At 46.4% G+C, this 19,786-nt stretch overlaps 1 protein-coding gene across 1 annotated transcript in view; it reads left to right on the forward strand.

The window, feature by feature from the left end:
• PAH (phenylalanine hydroxylase) overlaps window positions 1-19,786 on the forward strand; it is a 62,126-nt gene that overhangs the window by 15,109 nt on the left and 27,231 nt on the right. The window contains exons 3-4 of the mRNA XM_003783297.3: window positions 2,452-2,635; window positions 17,792-17,880. Of these exons, the coding sequence (XP_003783345.1) occupies window positions 2,452-2,635; window positions 17,792-17,880 (273 nt within the window). The remainder of the gene's footprint in view (window positions 1-2,451; window positions 2,636-17,791; window positions 17,881-19,786) is intronic.

Below are 19,786 nucleotides of genomic sequence, written 5' to 3' on the forward strand. Positions count from 1 at the left end.
TACAAAAAAAAAAAAAAAAAGAAAAGAAAGAAAGAAAGAAAGAAAGAAAGAAAGAAAAAGGGAAGAAAAAAGAATATTCGAGGATAAATGATCATTTGAAAAAATTATATGTAACAGCATGAACGTCAATATATAAACAATGATTACTAATCATTAAAAATGCTGTATAGCAGGAATATGGCATAAATTGATAATTAATAAAAGAAGAAATACAAAGAGCCAGCAAATGTAGGAAAAATATTTAGTCTCATTAGTAATTATTTAAAAAAATTAAGAAATGAGCTATGAGCTATCAGGTTGAGAATACCGAAAAGCCTAACTGTTAGAATAGGAGAGAAGGATGGATCCTCCCAGGGAACAGATGAGTGTGGGCTCTCTGGAGGGATGCGGAAAGTATGTAAAAACTCATTTAAATACTTGTTGGTTCAACAGTTTACCCCCTAGGCATTTATGCTGAGAAATCAGTTAGGCAAATAGGCAAAAATGTAATTATAATGCTGTCCATTATTTTTAGTGGCAAAAAATAAAAGGCAACTTGCACACCCATCACTCGAGTATTGGTTAAAGACTTTATGACCACATCCTTAAAACAGACCATCAGACAGCCATTAAAAATGGTCTGATGGAGGCAGGATGGCTAAGGTCTAATTAGAAATATCTTATTTATCCTTGCATTGCCTTAATACCTAGCTTGGTCCACAGAATTTGATTTTAAAGAAGAGTTCTCCAGGGAGGTGGGAAATACCTTCTTCTTCCCCCTTGATTTCTGAGGTAGTCTTCATTCAGCCACATTGTAAATCAAAGCCATAGTCAAATCTGAGAGTGATACTTGGCAATATCATAGACTTTTTTCGATTTTCTTTATTATTATTATTAGTACTATTTATTTTTTGGCTGGGGCTGGGTTTGAACCTACCACCTCTGGTTTATGGGGCCAGCTCCCTACTCCTTTGAGCCACAGGCACCGCCCGACCTTTTTCCATTTTCTTACCCACAGACTCTTATCATGTTCCCGGATAATTTTGATCCTTTTGAGAAAATTGTACAGGTTGTGAAGAATACAACCTCTCCCCACCACCCTTACCTGAACACCCGTGGCCACAACCACCATCAATCCCATCTCACCTGGATTTCAGCAATGGCCTCTCAATAAGTGTTCTTATTCCCCAAAGTTCATTCTCAACATAGAAGTCAGACTGACCATTTTAAGCCTGTAAGATCGTATTATTCCTCTGTTTGAAACCTTGCAAAGATCCTTATTTCTTTCAGAATCAAAACCATACTCCTTTAAATGGCCTGCGATGATCTCCATGAACGGTCACCACCCCTGTTATTCTGACACCATCTCCTACTATTTCTTCCTTTACTTCCTCTGCTCTGGTCATCCTGGCCTGAGGCTGTCCCTTTGACAGGCCAGGCATGCTGCCACCTTAGGGCCCTTACCTCCCTCAACTCCTATAGGACTGTACATAAACCTTAGCTTCTCAATGAGGGCCTATGTGACTACAGTATTTAATACTGCAGTCTGCCGTCCTCTGAACCTCTCCTCAGGACTGACCATCCTTTTCACCCTGGCATGCCTTGTGTTTCATCCTTAGCCATTATCATTGTAAAATCATTATCTTTTGTGTTTGTTGTTTGTAACCCCTCGACTTGAATGTAAGCTTTATAAATAAAGGAAAGTATCTTTGTTTTGTTCACTGATAGGTCCCAAGTACCTAGAAGGGAGAGTGGCCACGGGTGGGTAGTACAAATAGATGCATCTGTTGAATAGCTTGAATGGAAAGTAATTATATAAATGTATTAGTGATAATTAATCAATAACTTTTACTGAGCACCTGCCATGTCCCAGGAGATGTGTATGTATCATATCAAAATGCTCCCTCTGAATTTATAAAGCAAGTATCATTATGACCAGCAAATTACAGATGGGGAAGCTGAGGATTAAGAACACAAAATTACATGTCTAAGACTCACAGCAAGTATAAATGAGAACTTAGATATAAACTCCATAGGCCTGACCTCTGTGGACCCCATTCAAGCAGAACAACGTTACCTCTGTATTATTCATTTAGTGAGATTCTATAGAATGTCATTCGGGAAAGGGAGTTTTTCTATGTAAATATTTTTGACAACCACTGTCCTAAGTATTTGAACCAAACCAAAATCACATGGTGGCAATTGCAGGCCTTTAGCCGATTTCCATGTCACTAAATCCTGTGACATTTGTCATTTATCCCCCCTCCCCCTTGCCCTTGGGTGCTTGGTGTTAAGGAAGAAAAAGTAAACAAGTTCTGCAAATTTAAAGATTTTCTTCTACCCTTATTTTTTAAAAAAAATATACTCCTCAACTCTGAATTTCGTTGTGTTGGGTTTTTGTTCTGGTTCCGCATCTTTGGTTTACATTAGTCCCAAGGATTGTCCCCTCACACTCCCCATTCTGTCTTGCAGGTGAATGATATAAATCTGACCCACATTGAGTCTAGACCTTCTCGTTTAAAGAAAGACGAGTATGAGTTTTTCACCTACATGGATAAACGCAGCGCGCCTTCCCTGGAAAACATCATCAGGATCTTGAGACATGACATTGGCGCCACTGTCCATGAGCTTTCCCGAGATAAGAAGAAAGACACGGGTAAGAATTAGAGGAATTTTGTACCCTGTCTTTATAAAATAACAGCAAAAGTAAAACCTACTCTGTAGGGGGTGGAGTTAAGCAGTGATGGCAGAGTGGGGACCTCGGCAAGTGCTTAGCATATTGTAGACGTATAATGAATGTTAGTTCTTTTTTCCTGTCCTCCAGACACTCATAGTTATTTCCCATATTAGGAGCTTTCTTTCTGTTTCGGCCGTCTATGTATGTCCTTTCCATTTCTGGATTAGTCTGACCTTGATCATCTATCTCCAGAGGTGAGATGGTTAGAGTGTCTGGGATACTTTCTATTTGCGTTTTGCAGAAACGCAAATTCAAGACAAGATGTCTAGTTAGCTCTGTTCCAACAACAAGGTTCTCCCTGAGTCCTTCTCCTAACATGCCAGTCCTGAAGCTGGGACTGCAAGGTTCCTTGTCCCTGGAGTTTTCATTGTCATTCATTTCCCATCTGCTTATCTGTCTCTTCTACTAAGTTAGGAGCTCCTGTGGGCAGGGAGCCTCTCTTGTCATATATATATCCTCAGAGTTTATCACAATTCTTTTTTTTTTTTTTTTGCAGTTTTTGGCTGGGGCTGGGTTTGAACCAGCAACCTCCGGCATATGGGGCCAGCACCCTACTCCTTTGAGCCACAGGCCCCAGGCCTAGCACAATTTTTGGTATGCAAATGCTCAATGAACATTTGTGAGTGAATGGCTTAATACAGAAATTGTCATGACTTGCTCAGTTCCGTTATCTGCTTACTGAAATGCTGCCCACTGTCCTCTGGGGGGAGGGGAGCAATCGAGTGTACGCATGATAAAAAACATTCTGGGGAATGAATCGACTTCAGTTCCCAGTGCTGCTTCTTCCACTTGCTGCTTTGAGACACCTGACGAGTCCCTTTAACTGCTCTGACCTTAATTTTTTGGGAGCCTTTGCAAGGATTAAATGAAATAAAACATGCACAGTGCTTAGAACAGTGCCTGGAACAGGGCAGGCCTGGATAAATGATGGTTCATGGTGGTTACTGTTATGATTATAATTAGCTTTGAAAGAATACAGAGGAGCAAAGTGACCCAAAGCATATTCAGATGGACCATTTTAGACCACTATTAGGTTTGCCGAAAATTTGCACAGAGCATAGAGTTTCTATACACCTTCTTTCTCTCCCACCCTTCCCCCACTCTAGTTTCCCCTTTAACATTTTGCATTCATGTGGGTGCATTGTTTATAACTGACAAGCAAGTGTTGATGTATTATTGTTAACTAAAATCCATAGCTTACATCTGGGATCACTCTTTGTGTTTCCAGTTCTACTGGTTTTGACAAATGCGTAAAGTCACATATCCACCATTACAATGCCACACAGAATAGTTTCACTGCCCTAAAAATGCCCTGTGCTCCAGCCATTCATTCCTCCTCATTCACACCTTCCCTCCAGCAGCCACTCAGCCTTTTACTGTCTCTGGGGTTTCGTTTTTGTTTTCAGAAGGTCATCTGAGTGGACTCCTGCAGCAGCCCTTTCAGAGTGGATCCCTTCACTTAGCAAAGCACAGGTCCAGTTCCTCCATGTCTTTTTGTGCTGAATAACGTTCCATTGTAGGGATATACCACAGTTTTGTTTTATTCATTCATTTATTGAAGGACATCTTGGTTGTTTCCAATTTGGGGTGATTCTGAATAAAGCTGCTATCAACATTCATGTGCAGGGTTTTGCGTGGACATAATGCTTCTCTCATTTGGGTACCTACGTGTGTGATCACCGTGATGACGTTTTTAAAACAGTCAGTTATTTTTCTACTGTAAAATCAAGTTTCTTTGCAAAATACTGAAGACTTTAGGTCCAGAGGATTTCAAGTATTGTAGCTTAAATAGTATTTTAATAGGCAGAAATGCTTTAAAACGAGATAATAGCCACCTCATAAGACAGGACCCGGAAACATTTTCTAAAAGGTAGCTGCAAGGTCTTCCTAGGAAATCTCTTCTTTTCTGCCTTTGTCCTCCTGTAGACGGGCACAGGAAGCTCACCCCAGGGCCCTGCCTTTGCAGAGAGAAGACACCACGCAGATGGGCTCAGGTCGGGGAGGAACTTGTAATTCCTTCCTAGATCAGCCCTATCTGCTTTTTCTCCCCTTAACCTCCCAAGTTGCTTCTCTGATGACTGCCCTCTCCTGCTTTTCCGGCCACCTGCCCCCAACAGGAGCTGCAGGCCCTCTGGACAAAGGGGCTGTCTGGTCCTGGGGCAACTCTGCCCCTGGTTGGAGCAGGTGGAAGCTGGGCCAGCTGGGGCCCTGGGGGAGGAAGTCAAAGCAATTGACAGGCAGGCAGGCAGCCCCCAGGGCAGCCAGGGAGATGGAAGGGACCAGCTGGAGGACTGGCAGTCAGACCGGAAGGCACAGGAAGGGGGTTCCTAGCAGGGACATAACAGGAGAGTTAGAGCTCAGATCTCAGAACCAGGGCACTACCCTTGGTGTGACCTGGAGCAGATTACTGTCCCTTGAAGTCTCCCACTGTATCAAATGGGAGTAGCAAGAGCCTCTGCCTTACGGAGTGATGAAATCCCACTGAGGACGAACCGAGCACGTCTGAGGGTTTCGGAGGTCCTCCCTACTCTTACCACTGTCATCATTCGTCATTGTTATAAACACCAGCATGAGCACAGGAGCCATCCAGAGCCAGCCTGTGCACAACTACTTTTTCAGAGATTCTGAGATCTGAGAAATGACCTCAGAGTCACGGAGCCCTTACAGACCCCCTGATTTTTCATTGTAAAACAGAGGCCTTGACTTGCCTGAGGCACCAAGTGGATTCTGTGCGGTCAGGGGCATGGACATGTTGTGTGCTGCTGTGCTGGCCACAGTGCCAGCAGCTGGAGAGAGAAGGTCACCCTACCTGTTCTGAGGAGCTCACAGTTTGCCAAGGGGGCACATGATAATGGGTAAACGCAGGGGGAGGACGGGTGCTGCCCTGGAGATGGGGCTGGTGGAATTGAGCCTCTTCTCTACTTGTGTTTAACTCTGAGGACTCAGGCAGTGTGAAAACATAAAAGCTGATGTTTGTACCCAGAGGTATCAGTGTCATTAATCACTGCCAGGGTTATCAGAAGCTGATGATAATCCAGATTCAACTCCCTGGCAGGGTTCTCACCCTGTTGCTCCAAATGGCAGGGCATTGGTATTTGAAGTTGGGATGATATTTTGCCCAGTGAAGAAACAATGGCTAGACTAACCCTCTAAAACAACATATATTTTCATGACCCTTATTTCTTCGGCTAGTTGGTCACCCCCATCCCATAGTGGCTGCCCCCACCTGACCTTAACTTACCTATGCCAGAACAGCTGATGCTGAAATAGCACCGCTGCATACCTGCTGAGAGAGACGGCCCTTTGCGTTTCTCTGGTGGTTTTGGTGAAATGGAGTCTGGGCCCAGAAACAGATCTTTTTAGGAAAAACGACCAGCCTTTTGCAAAGTTGCTCTTTCTGTAGGTCTCAGTGGGAGAATGATCAGAGGAAGAAAAGCATCGTAGTAGATGTGAACCTTTGATTCTTTCTCTGGACAAAATACCCTTTGTATTGAAGGTCTCAGATCTCAGGGGTGAGTCTGACAGCAGGTTCAAGTGGGAGATCTGAACCCCTCAAATCAATTAAGCTAAACCACTTTCCACTCTAGTTTTTCATCCATTCAGAAAGCCATGTGGGTGATAGAAAATGAAAGTTTTTCACTTTCTTAATTGCTAAAGTTCCCCACCCAAAACAGCTTAAGGGAAGGTTAATTACGGTGACATGTTAAAGAAACCCCAACCTTCTCAAATGCCTCCTGGAGAAGCTGATGTGAATTTAATAGGATTTTAATCCACAGAGTCTTTTGAATACTTGAGTCTATTCTCCCGCTACCGTCTCTCCTGATGACCTCAAATCCTTCTTCAACCCAACATGAAAGAGCATTAATATCTTCCATCGATCAATCTACTAATCCTTTTACCTTTCCCTTTGAGTCTTCTGCATAACATTACATCTAGTGGGGTATAGAGAATTCCTACATGGAGACAGAATGCAGCTGGAAGAAGCAGACAAAATGTATCGGGGTAGGCAGAGGCCCCCGGGAGCATCCCCTATTTCCGAAATCTGTCTGTTTGACGTTATTTTCTAAGAGCAAATGGGCATTTGTTGGATTTTGTTTAAGTTGCAGTGATGATAAGGGTTGTGGTGGGGAAGCAGAGGGAATGCAGGCTGCCAGGGCAAGGCCATTCTCTGTGGAAAGCAGAAAGGGGACCTAGTCTTCTAGCTAGTCCCGGGGCACTTCGGATTACCAGCAACATCATTTATGCTTACTCCTTCCCTCTTAGAGTCCCCCACTCCCTTCCTGAGTTGTTGTTTTTCTACTTCAATGTTGTTGCCGGGAAGAACAGTGCTGAGTAAGACTGACAATTCAGATCAGGTGGGGTTGGGGAGAAGGACAGGATTCCTTAGAGGACCCTGGAAGGCCTCCAGGATTGTGGGCAAAATGGTGCACATGCCCGTGAATGCATACTTTTTAGGAGAGAAGAATTTTCAAAGGGGCCAGGGTTCCAAAAGAGTTAAGAATCTTTAGAAGGAAGCTGCATAGGCCTGGGGGGATTCCAGATGGTTGGAATTTCCCCCCCATTTCCACCCCTCATACCCTTTCTTTCCTCACTTCTGCCTCTGCTTGGCTATTTTGTCTCCACCTCCCACTGCCCTTTTCTCAGCTCTAAACCTTCTCCTGTGCGTTTCATTGGCCCCACATGTATCTTTCATAGCTATACATGCTGTGGCCCCGGGTCTGCAGGAGGCCAAGTATCTGCCCATTTAAGAAAACACACAAACTTGACTGCCTTCTCCAATCTCTACCCAGATGCTTGCTCAGTGCCTTGAGGTAGCCCTAAGTCCTGGCAGCTGGAGAATTGATTTTTGCTTCTGCAGATGGCTGCACCAACACGAGCAGACCCCAGCTGAGAGGATATTCAGGGGGAAGGAACACCCCACGAGGAGCTGGAAACAGGACCTCTTGGCATTGATAGTAGGCTAGGGGCAACTCTGTTCCTTGGCACAAAAAGATCCCGAGCAATGCTATTTCTATAGCCCACCCAGTTTGCCAGGTCACAGGGCTTCAGGTTCAGAAGGATCATAAATTATAAGCAGACCTTCATTCTATGAAAGACTCCTCATTAGCATGCCAACTCCAGTGTTTTCAAAAGTTCTTTCTCATTTGGTCTTTACAACAGGCAAGTCAGATTGCTAGAGGGCAGAGATAACAATGTTCTTGTTTTCAATATTAGGAAAGGAGACAGAGGTAAAGTTGAAAGGCAGCATGGATTCACGCCGTAGTCTTCATTGTTCCACTTTAATCCCTGAGCTGTTGCTGTTTGGCCAAGTTGCCTGCCTTCTTTGAGCCTCATTTTTGTCATTTGCCAAGTGAAGCTATCTGGGCGCCCAGGTGGTTGTGTGGATTATATGATATAATTTGCACAAAGCATAGGATCCATGCAAAATGTTGACAGTAGCCTTATCCTCAAGTCTTTTGTAAGGATACACCATGAATTTTATGGTTGAGCAAGTCCAGAATCTCAAAATTCCTGATCTTTGGTAAAGACAGACCACCATTGTGTGATATTTGAGTCAATCCAAAAGGTGGTGAAAGTTAGAAGGAATTAAGCTGAAACCCCTTTTCTCTGTGTGATAGGCGTGTTCTCTACATTGAAGGAGGTAATAAGAGGACACTCAATGATTGACTACAAAGTCAAAGTGCCCTTCATACCGGATTGAGGGAGCATCCTAATGGCCCAGAAAGAGCAATGACTATAGAGTCAAGAGCCTGGGTTTAGATCCCCGTTTTGTGCTCCAGCAGTTGAGTTTGAATTCCATCCAACCCCAACCAGCTGGGTAACCTCCTTAGGCTCTTTTTCAGCTGTGAAATGGAGCTGAGAGGTAGCCACTTCCTGGGATTCATGGAGGGGATTATGCGGGATCCTTTATGTGTTAGGGAGTTTGAAGGATCAGATGGAACTTGAGTTGAATAGGTTTAGGATCTTAAGTATCCTCTAGCCTCAGCAGGGAGAGATCTCCATGCTCTATAACCTCAGCCAACAGTGGGCTGTTTGTCACCACCAGCTCCATGGCTAATAAATAAGGAGTTAGTGGCAGCCACTACCTCAGTGAGCCAGCCCTAACTAGCTGCCAAGGAGACAACTTTGTGTGTGGGATTATGTGAGGGGTCCCGTGGATGGTCTCTCATTTCCAAATACCCTGTTGCTTCCTGTGCTTAAATTCATCTGCCTGACTCTGTGCTGTAGTGGACACAGCACTGGCACAGGTGACAGCAGCCTGGCTGTGTGTGCAGGAGTTCTTTCTCCCTCTTGTCCTTCTTTTCTTCCCTGTTTCCTTTCCCTTCCTTCCTCCCTTCTCATGTCCTTCCTTTTTCTATTCTCTTTTCTCCCTTTCTTTCCCATAATTCTGACAACACCTATTCCCCAAACCAATAGCCCCTGTTTCATTTCATCCTTTCTGACCTTTCATAACACGTGGCACCCTTTCCCCTGTGAATTCTCTCTTTGCTTTGCCTTTTATAAATTGTGTGGCCGTTACTTTTAAAACCTTGACTCAGGATTTATCTTCTTCTTCTCTTACTACTTCTCAAACACCATCAAGGCAGCCTTGCCGCCTCTTCTCTTTCATTCCCATTCATCTCCTAATTCAGTTGATCATCCATTCATGCCGCCAGTATTGACTGAGCACCCACTCAGTGTCAGCCACTGAGAGGACACAGCAGCGAGAAAGGTGGGCGTAGTACCTGAACTCACTTGTCCTATAATCCATGGCCACGTGGCATGAGCCACAGCAGTGACAGGGAAGGTGGGGTGACGTAAGAGTAGACTTAGGAGGGGCACCTAGGCCATTCGTAGGTTAGGACAATGAGGGGAAAGGGAGCCAATGAGATGCACAACATACGAAGGAGGTTTTAGATGTAGTCTGTTGGACCCAATATATGTTGACCCTTACTCCAATTATAAATGGCAAGAAACCAGATCTCAGTGCAACGTGAGCTCTGGGAAGACAGCAGTGAGTATTCGGGGATATGGTGGGCAACTTGCCAATAGATGTATTTATAAGATATGCGACTTCTTAACAAAGATATTGAGAAAGTAGTTCCGGTTTGGGTGGGTGGATGGAATGACTAGCCCTGCAGGTCATTATTGTACTTTCCATAATTTCACTTATATCCATTCACTTGCTCTACTTATCTAACACATCTTCACCCTTTATGCATGAGGTCCCTTTTATTTACCTGGTCCCAGGATTCTCATTTTAGCATGTGAACAGGAAGAACAGACGCTTTGTCCTGACACACCAGGCCTGACTCCTCTGATCACTACTCTGTCTAAGAGGCAGAGGGTAATAGCTTGGCACCCTCACCCAGCCTGTGGCTCAACCATTCTTCTAAGACCTTCCTGAAGGCAAATCTGCTCCAGAAAGAATATAGAAGCTCCTTAATAGAAAAATATTGTCCTCAAGTCTTCATGATGTAGGATGTGGGCAAGCCATCCCATCTCCCTTTGCAGGAGCTTTTGGGATCAGCACAGGGACTGCTGCTCTGTGGGGCCAGTGCGATGGCCTTGCAGGAGACATCTGGGAGCCTGGGAGGACAGGGTGAAATACCCTTCTATTTTGGACCTAAGAAATGAGGATTTATTGCTTTCCCTGAAACAGGCTTGTTGACTAACCCCTGGGGCGGGTGAACGTCTGGTGGAGGGAGGGGGTGAGGTTGGGCTCAGCCTGCACCTTGAACTGCTGTAAATTTAATGTGCCTGTTCTGACCCACTGGCCAGGAAGTAGGTTCCAGCCAGGCTCATGGGGGTCTTTTCCTCAGGAGCCCTCCTGAACCAGCTGCCCCTGGCAGTCCTGGCTGAGCAGTTGACCCCGACTTAATGGGACCACGACGTGGGTGTCCAGGGCCAGCTCTTCAGCGGGCTGCGTTCTTTGGAGCCAAATCAATATTTATTAATGATCTGACCCCCCGAGTGCCTCAGCTCCACAGAGGGCCTCTGTTGCACCAGCCTGCCCAAGTCATTCATTAACCACCAAGGCCAGCAGCCCGGGAGGCCATGGAGGGGCTCACAGAGGCCAGCCCACCAGCCGAGGTATTTGGTAAGGTCATTAATGAGCTAATCTGATTTTACTTTTCAAAATGGAGGCCTGGGTCACTGGGGTCAGTCTCTATCCACAGTGTCATGAGAGAGACCCAAGTGGGGGGAGGGACCTGCAACCCTTCACAGAAGAGGAGTTAGGGTATATGAAGGAGAGTTTGGGTTCAAAAGTTTCTACCCCCGAATCCAGGGAAGCTTGGGATGGAAAGGTGGGAATGACCCAGGGCTGTCCGAGGGATCTTCTCCAAGCAGCTTTCGAGTCTTACTGAGTTTGCCACCTGCTTTCCCTCTCGAGGTGGGAGACTAGGAATCTAGGGTAAAGGAGCCTACATCCTCCATTTATTCCAAGCCAGCTAGCATCTCAGAGACATCCACAGGCTGCACAATTCTAATTTCAGCTCAGCCAGCTCAGTGATCTTGAGTAAGCCACTTTATCTCTGGGAATCTCAGTTTGTCCATCAGTGAATTGAAGTGATACCATCTGCCTCCTAGGATTGCGCTGAGATTAAAAAAGGAAAAAGACAACACAAGTAACGCACTTAGCACAGTAACTGGTGCATAGCAAGCTCTCAAAAACACGTCTCAACAACTTCAGAGGATGGAAGTGGATGTAATACCGTGGCTAGGAAAAATTGGAAGAAGTGAGGGACATGAGTATGAACCGTGGCTCTGCCTGTAGAGGCCTCTGGGACTAGATTTTCATAGCCAGACAAGCATCTCTGGTTTGTTCTGGGGTGCGCGTGCTGTGTTATGGTCCATTATTTCATTTCTAAAAATCACAGTCAACAGCATCCTTTCTGATTCATCCGCCGAAGTTTCCACTTGCTCAGGTATGGGGGCTGCTGGAGGCCTTCATTTGTTTCCATCTGCGAGGATTTTATGTTTCTTGAATGTTTTATATCTCAAAACTTTTGTAATAACCCCTGTACAGTGTCAGCATTCATGTCAAGGCTGGAGACTTAGTTCTGAGTTTATTGGGGGGTCCTCTGAGGTCTCCCTGCCTTTTGCTTCTGGTGGCCTGACACTGCTGTGTCCCAAGGCTGCATAGCCGGGACTGGCCAGAGGATGCTGTGAGCCACACTGTAACTTCATCCCCCCTCCCCAAGCCCCAGAATGTTTCTGTCCTGGGTCTCGGTTCCTCAAGCTTGTCCCTGCTCTCCTATGTGATGGCCAGTGGACTCCTTCTCTTAACTGTTAGGCCTGACCTGGGTCCTCCTTCCTTCTCGGATGGCACACAGGCTATGCCCAAGGCCTTAACCTCAAGAGAGGCCTGGGGAGGAGGAGGGGCCGGGCGGCTGCTTGGAGGACATGAGTAGTCCTCTCACCCTCTGCCACTCGGCCTTCTCTGATGGTAACAATGGTTAACGACAGTAATAAAGCTGCCCCTACTCACGAAGCACCTGCCACCTACCAAACACTGTTGGAAGTACTCTCTTCACGCGTCAGTTCATTTTAGTCCTCAAACCAACCCTCTGCAGGAGGTACTATCATGATAGCTACTTTAAAGATGGAAAGTGGGGAACAAAAGGTTAAATAACAAGCACAAAGTCCCAAATTTACAATGTAGGTTCCAGAGTCTCCCCAGCTCTGCCACTTCCCTAACCTAGCTGTGCTGTGAGCCTTTCTGGGTGATAACGTGTCCCCAGCGCCCTCAGAGGCCCCTGGACTCAGATGAGCACCCCACAGGCCCTGTGACAAGGCCCTGAGCTCCAAGGTCTGGGGCATGGCGGTCTGCTTTGGGTGTGGTCTCCCCTTCATCAAGACTTGAATCCTTTGAGTCTGCAACTTTCTCAAGTTCTTTGATTTGGGGGGTTTTAGTTCACCAAGAGGACTGAACTAAACCACATGGCCCAATTAGTGTTTTTTTCATGGGGGTGGGGGGAGGGTGGGTGGGAACCTCAGAGCTGGAAAAATGCTGGGTCTGCTGCCCTCTGGTGTCGGGTCAGTCAATGGGCAGCCGGCAACCTGAGGAGGGGGCAGGCTGGCTTCCTACAGAGAAGAACCTGCTTTATTTGGAGAAAGGAGAAAAGGAAATGAGGCCGTAGACCAGGAGCTGAACAAATGTGGGGAAGAAACGAGGTTGACACATTGATTGAAGCAGAACTGTCTTTCCATGAGTCCCCTGGCCCAGCCTCAGCCCTTCCAGGATTTCACAGGTCTTCAAATTATGAACCCTGAAAAGGGCTGAGGCAACAGATGGATCCCACACCTATGTGGCAGAGAGGAAACTGAGGCCCAAGACTGAGAGCCTGTTGCTATCAAAGCTGGACAGACAGACAGCTGCTGCCTCCATCTCCGTTCTTCCCTCCTCTTTCATAATCATCATCCTTATCACCATCATTAAAATCTTCACCGTCCTGATGGTTAACACTGACGGAGCACTTATGAAGGGCCACTCTGCCAAGATGTGTCACATGCACTGTAGCATTTAATTCACCCGATAGTATGGAAAGATCATGTTAATCTGTTTTGTGGATGACCAAACTAAGGCTCTGAGAAATAAAATACTCGCCTGGTTACACAACAGAATAAGGGGCAGGCTTCCTAGCCTTGATGAAAAACTTTCTACTCTGTCCTTTGTGCTACAGTGAGCTTACGGCAGAGTGAAAAAATATATGTATACACACTATATATATACTCATTACATACAGATACACAAATATGTGTGCACTGCATATCCTGTGGCTTACACCTGAACAGTAACCGTACTTGCTAGGTGCCAGCACTGTTCTCTGCAAACAACACATATTAAGTCATTTAACCTCATGTTGTTCTTATAATGTGGTATTGTATAGGCCTGCTGTAGTCACCATTTCACAGAGAGGAAGATTGAAGCAGAAAGAGGTTTAATAATGTTGCCTGAGTCCTGCAGAGAGTGAGTGCAGGATTCAAGCCAGGCTGTCCGGCTCTGTTGTCTCAGCTCACTGCTAGACTGACCTTCCCTGAGGCGAACAGGAAGCCAGCTACAGACTGGGGACAGACGCTCACTATCCTAAACTCCCACACCTCACTGAGCTATGGCAAGGCAGTCAGATCACCAGGATCTTCACCCTGGGACCTGGAGGCATAGAACAGGCATCCTCAAACTGCGGCCCTCAGGCCACATCCAGCCCTCCTAGGACATTTATCCAGCCTGCCGGGTGTTTTTGCCACCGCTGCCTATCCTGCATAGCAGTCAACTCATCCCAGGCCCTCAGTCGGCCCTCCAAAGGTCTGAGGGACAGTGAACCAGCCCCCTGTTTAAAAAGTTTGAGAACCCCTGGCATAGAATGTCAAAGAAGAGAACATCTCTTGACTGACAGCAAAAAGACACAAGAGTAAAGAGAACCCATATGTACTTGGAGTGGGAGTGTAAATTGACGTCGCCATTATGGAAAATAGCATGGATGTTCCTCACAGATTCGAAAATAGGACTTCTATAGTCCAGCAATTCCATGTCCGGGCCTATGTTCAAAGGACATTAAATCAGTATTTCAAAGCGGCATCTGCACTCTTATGTTTACTGCGCCATTGTCCATAGTAGCCAAGGCATTAAAACAACCTAAGTGTCAACCAGTGGATGAATGGATAAAACGTGGTACACACACATAGAGAGAGGAATATTATTTAGCCATAAAAAGAAGGAAATCCTGTCATTTGCTACAACATGGGTGACCTTCGAGGACATTATGCAAAGAGAAGCAAGCCAACTAGACACAGAAAGACAAATACTATATGAACTTACCTTATGTAAGGAATCAAACAAAATTGAATTCATAGAAGCAAAGAATAGAATGGTGGCTGCCAATGGCAGGGGATGAAGAAATGGGGAGATGCTGGTCATAGGATGCAAAGTTCTAATTATATGATGAATAACCTCCGGGAATCTAACCTGTAGCATAGGGACTATAGTTAATATTTTATTGCATAGCTGACATTTGCTAAGGGATCGTGAGTGCCCTCATCCTCCCTCCCCCACACACATGACACATGGTAATTATATGGCATGATGCATGTGTTCATTGGCGTGATTGTGGTAATTATTTCACAATGTATACATATATCAAAAATTACATTGTATGCCTTGAATATATATAATAGTTATTTGTCAATTATACCCTATGAAAATTCAAAAAATCCTCAAAAATAAATTTTAAAAAGAAGCATCCTCTGTGCTGTCCCCCTCTCTACCCTGCTCTCTTCTGTTTCAAGAACTTCCTGGCCTTGTTCCATATTTAAATGTATTCATTGCTTATTTCATATTGTCCCCCCTAGAATAGAAGCACCATAGGGACTGAGACTCTCTCGTATGCCCCCCTCCATGTCCAGGGCCTGGTAGACAGCAGGTGCTCAGTATATATTTGTGGACTCTCTCACTGAGTCTAGGGGTCCCCAAAGTCAGAAGGGAGTATAGCAAGACAGGGCTGGCTTGCCTTGATTCTGGGGCTGCTGTGACTGCCATAATTATGATGATTCCAAGGCAAAAGCGAGATGGTGATTGAAAGGAAAAGAGATGCCTTAAGGTGAGGGAAGGGGGTTATCAATGGTCCTGAGCACAGAGGGGAGGGACCGGCCCATTGTTCAGGTGGGTGATACTCATTGAAGCCACGGGGTGGCAGAATTCTAGAGAAACAGGAAAGGTTTCGTGGGAGGGCCTGAGCCCTGGCTGACTCCAGTGGAGAGTTCCCAGGCTCTTCTAAACCTGGGTGGGAAACAACCCTCATTTCTGGTACTGAAAGTAGAGGTTTATTGTGCAGAGCAAATTATGGACTCAAAGTGAAAGGAAAGTGTGTGTGTTTGTGGGGGGGGGGGGGTAAGTGACAAAGTGGAAAGCCAAGTTCTATGTCAGGTGAGTGAGCACTGCGCTGAGTCATCCCGAGCGCCAAAGTCTCGGAAGTCAGAACTGAGGAGATCTATCGGCGTCCTCATCTGTGAAACAGGGATGATTCCGCGCAGCTCAGGAGGCTGCTGTGAGGATTGAAGGAAGGGACATATGTAAAGCGTTCAGGGAGGTGTCTGACACAAAGCCAGTGCCACGGAGGGATTAGCTGGAATGACAACTGTAGTGTCTGCTTCTGTCCCTAGAGGAGCGATCTGGGGTGTGCACTGGGCTGTCGGGACATGGAAGATTCTAGGGAAGGCCCCCTCCTCACCAGCACGCTCTGCACCTTTCCAGAAGTCACAGAATGAATCAGTGGTCAAGATCAGAGACCACGGGGTCAGGTAGACCTGACTTTGAATCCTGACTCCACTCTTTACTAGCAATGTGTGTATTGGGGTTTGCTGCATAACTTCTCTGCACCCCAGTTTCCCCGTGTAGAATATGGGGCGACCGACAGTATCCATCTCGTAGAGAAAGATTTCAAACAGCATGTGGTGTTAGTTTTTGTTGTTAATATGGGCAGTAGAGAGTTTAAGCCCCTCTGATCTAAGTAAACAAGGCTTTACATTGACTCTTAGGGACACCTTTGTGATAAGCGCTTCTTGTTTGGGTGGAAAACAGCCGCTTCCAGTCCCAAGGCTCCTGTTTAGGTCAGTTCCCCAGATTGGCCACTAGATGGCACGCATGCTCTTCCTGCCCTACCTGAGCGGCTCAGCATCAGCATAAACACGTGAGCAGAGCAAGAAAGCCGCGTTTTAGGTGTCAGGCGCTGAGCTGAGCTGAGCTGAGCTGAGCTGAGCCCTCTTCCTAAGTCCTCACTTACTGCTCACAGCAGTCCTCGGATTAAAGGAGCCATTCCCCGCAAAATGCCAAGCACAAGTGCTGGCATATGGTAAGGCTTCAACACACGTGTCATTCTCGCTCTTGGCATTCGCATTAATTCCCATTTTACAGAGGAAAGACTGAGGCACAAAGAAGGGAACAGACAGGTGGGGCCTGGATTCTAAGGAGGCCTGAGGCTGACTCAGGTCCAGGACACACACCCCCAACCCCTGCACACCGCCCCTTCCCCTCCCCAGCTTCATTTCAGGAAAGCTCAGTTGGGGGTCCCTGCCACGTGACTGCAGCCCTCTACATTCTTTGGATCTACCACTTTCTCACTCCTGCTGTGATCCCGACCCAGAGACTAGGATTTCAGAGCCTCAATTTCTCGTCTGTACAGTAAGGGTTCCAAGACCTTCCTTACTGTGGACACACTGAGAAAGGGAGCAGAGCAGACACACTGTGGTTGGTGGTCCCTGTTAGCGCTATGTGTGTAACCAGAATGAGTTAGTTCCCTCTTTTCCTCCCTCCCTTTCTTCCTTCCTTCCTTTCCTCTATGTTCCTAGAACTGCAAAGTGCTGGTGGTTTCTGCCCTCATGGAATTTACAGTCCAAAATGTCCTAGTCTCTTCCATTCCCGGGCAATTCCACCTCCAGGGTGTCTTTTTCTCCTGTGAGCTACAGGGATCTGGTGCTACCATGGACTCTCTCTCTTCAGCACCCAGGCATTGTAGACCACACAGCCCAGGTCCTCACTATGGGGCCTCAATAGCAAGTCCACGAGTTCTGTAGATGCTGAGAGGCATCCGTGATTGCCAAACTTCCTGACTCCATTCACTGGGCTTCCACAGTCCCTCTCTAACTGGCTTTGGGGTCAAAAGATTTTGCCAGAGTGCCTGGGGTCTCTGGGTGGGAGACACATGGTGGAAAGATGAGGGTCTTATGAACTCAGTCTTGTTTACAGTAGAATATCTCTGATTTTATCTGATTCTTATGTTGGACCTGTATGCAATATTCTTCTGCTAATAAAACCATCAAAGACAGCTACCATGATGGGCGGGAAGGGGGAGAGTGTGGAGCTAATTCAGAGAAAATCTTCAGGAAATAGACATGTTTGGGAATGTGTTTTAAAATTGGTTTCTAAGGAAAAAATAATCTAATTTTTGAATCATAGTAATTTGGGTTTATCATGAACGCCACAGGCCGTCACAATTGACTTGACCAATTTGGGTTGATCCTATGCTCCTATCTCAGGAAGGCCTTGGGCCATGTCCTGCGAGGCTAACTCAAGACTCTGCCTTTTCTGTGTTGCAGTGCCCTGGTTCCCAAAAACCATCCAGGAGCTGGACAGATTTGCCAATCAGATTCTCAGCTATGGAGCGGAACTGGATGCAGACCACCCAGTGAGTCCATAGCCCATAGGACAAGATTCTTCCAGTTCCTTGCCTCCCCTCCCTTCCCGTCCTCCCCTCCCTTCCCTTCCTCCCCCATCCTTCACTTGGAGAATTGTGTTTACTTTTTCAACAAACCTTTATTGAGTTCCTACTACTGCCAGGGTTGCAGAAGTGAAGATTACCATGACATTACTGTCAGAATCATTACCATGGGCATTATTGTTAGAGCAAATAATAATTGCTGTTCAGAAATGACTGTCTCTAGGTACTCTAGGTATAAATACACAGACACACATGCAGATGTAAATTGTCTCTGTTTCTGCCTTTGTACATCTATGGAGGATTAAATTAAGTGCTCAGGAAAAAATGGCTTGTGCTAACAAGTCTGCCAGCTGCAAGGGTGGTGGGGAATGGCAACATTGGGACTGGATCTCAAAAACTGAGTAGAAGTTGGGAGCCCAACAAGGAAAGGCTGAGAGGACCAGTCCTGAAAGTATCGGGAGGTCTGGGGAATGGCTGGTCAGTGTGCTGGGCGTGAGGATGAACAATGCAGCTGGGCAGGGGCTGGGGACAAGTTTTAAAAGGTCTGAAATACCAGGAAGGGGATCAGGAATGGGGTCTTGTGTCCTAATGATTTTTGAGTAGGGGCCAGGGTGGGGGATCGTATCACTCCTTGTTCTCTGGGGCAGAGGGTCCTCGGGATGGCAGCCCAGTTGCAACAGCCTCCCTGGGCGGGCCGCCCTTGACTCTGTGCTGGGAAAATGACTCTTTGAGCTTTCAGTGGCTTGAACTATTTCCATCACAGGGGTTTAGTGCAGCTCAGGGGGGAGCTTTCCCCCTCCCTCGAGATCCTGATTTCTTCCCACATTTGAATGGGTCTCTATAGTTGATGAGAAACTCGCTCTTCCCGAAGGCAGATGGTTCCATGTGGAGACAGAGTGGAGAGGCCCCGTGAGGGTGAATGACTGTTCTAAGGTCCCAGCTAAGCTCTGGTCCCGTGTGCTCACAGCGCCTGAGGACAGAGGCCCAGCCGGGGACCAGAGTGCAGACCCTTAGGCCAAGGCAGAGAGCGCTCTGTGTCAGGGGCAGGCTGGCCTCCTGAAACATGGAGACCTGGGGCTTGTTCTAGTTCAAAGGGTAAAACCCTTTATACTGGACTTGAAAATACAGAAAAGCAGGAGAAGAAAATGAAGAGTAGGGCGGCGCCTGTGGCTCAAAGGAGTAGGGCGCCGGCCCCATATGCCAGAGGTGGCAGGTTCAAACCCAGCCCTGGACAAAAACTGCCAAAAAAAAAAAGAAAGAAAGAAAATGAAGAGCAACCAGAATGTCTGTGGTTTCTATTTTTCTGTCTATACTATTGTACTTTTGTTAATAATGAGTATATATAAACAAAGGAAGGTGGAGTTCCTCTAGACTTCAAAATAGAAAAACAAATTACCTCTTAGCACACTGTCCTTATATAATCAATATTAACATCTGGGTGTGCTCCCCTCCCCCATAGGTGTGTGTCTAATTATCTATTAATATGTAGCTTTTAGATGTGGTGCCATAACTTGCTAACCAGGCTTCACAGCAAGGGTGTAGAAGTTTCCAGTCTTTCCCTGTTAGGATGACCCTGCACCCAATACTTTTACATCTTCAGGTGAACCTCGGAAGGCTTCCTTGAGTATTAGTCGTGAAATGAAACTAGACCATCTTTAAACGAAGGCTTGAAATTGTAATTAAGGCTTTAATGTATATTACTTACATCCTCTCTCTTCCCCCAAACCAAGGTGAAGGTGGAGGGCTTTGATCCCCCACCCCGTCCTCCAGGGTGTGTTGCAGCCACCTCCATGGAGCCAGTGGTGGCAAAGGCTGCTCCAGGCACAGAAAGGCTCTGTGCGTGCCTTTCACAGGGCTGTCCCTGGGGCCACTT

The sequence above is a fragment of the Otolemur garnettii genome, unplaced genomic scaffold, assembly GCF_000181295.1.
Source record: "Otolemur garnettii isolate 467f Iridium unplaced genomic scaffold, OtoGar3 scaffold00007, whole genome shotgun sequence".
NCBI lineage: Eukaryota > Metazoa > Chordata > Mammalia > Primates > Galagidae > Otolemur > Otolemur garnettii.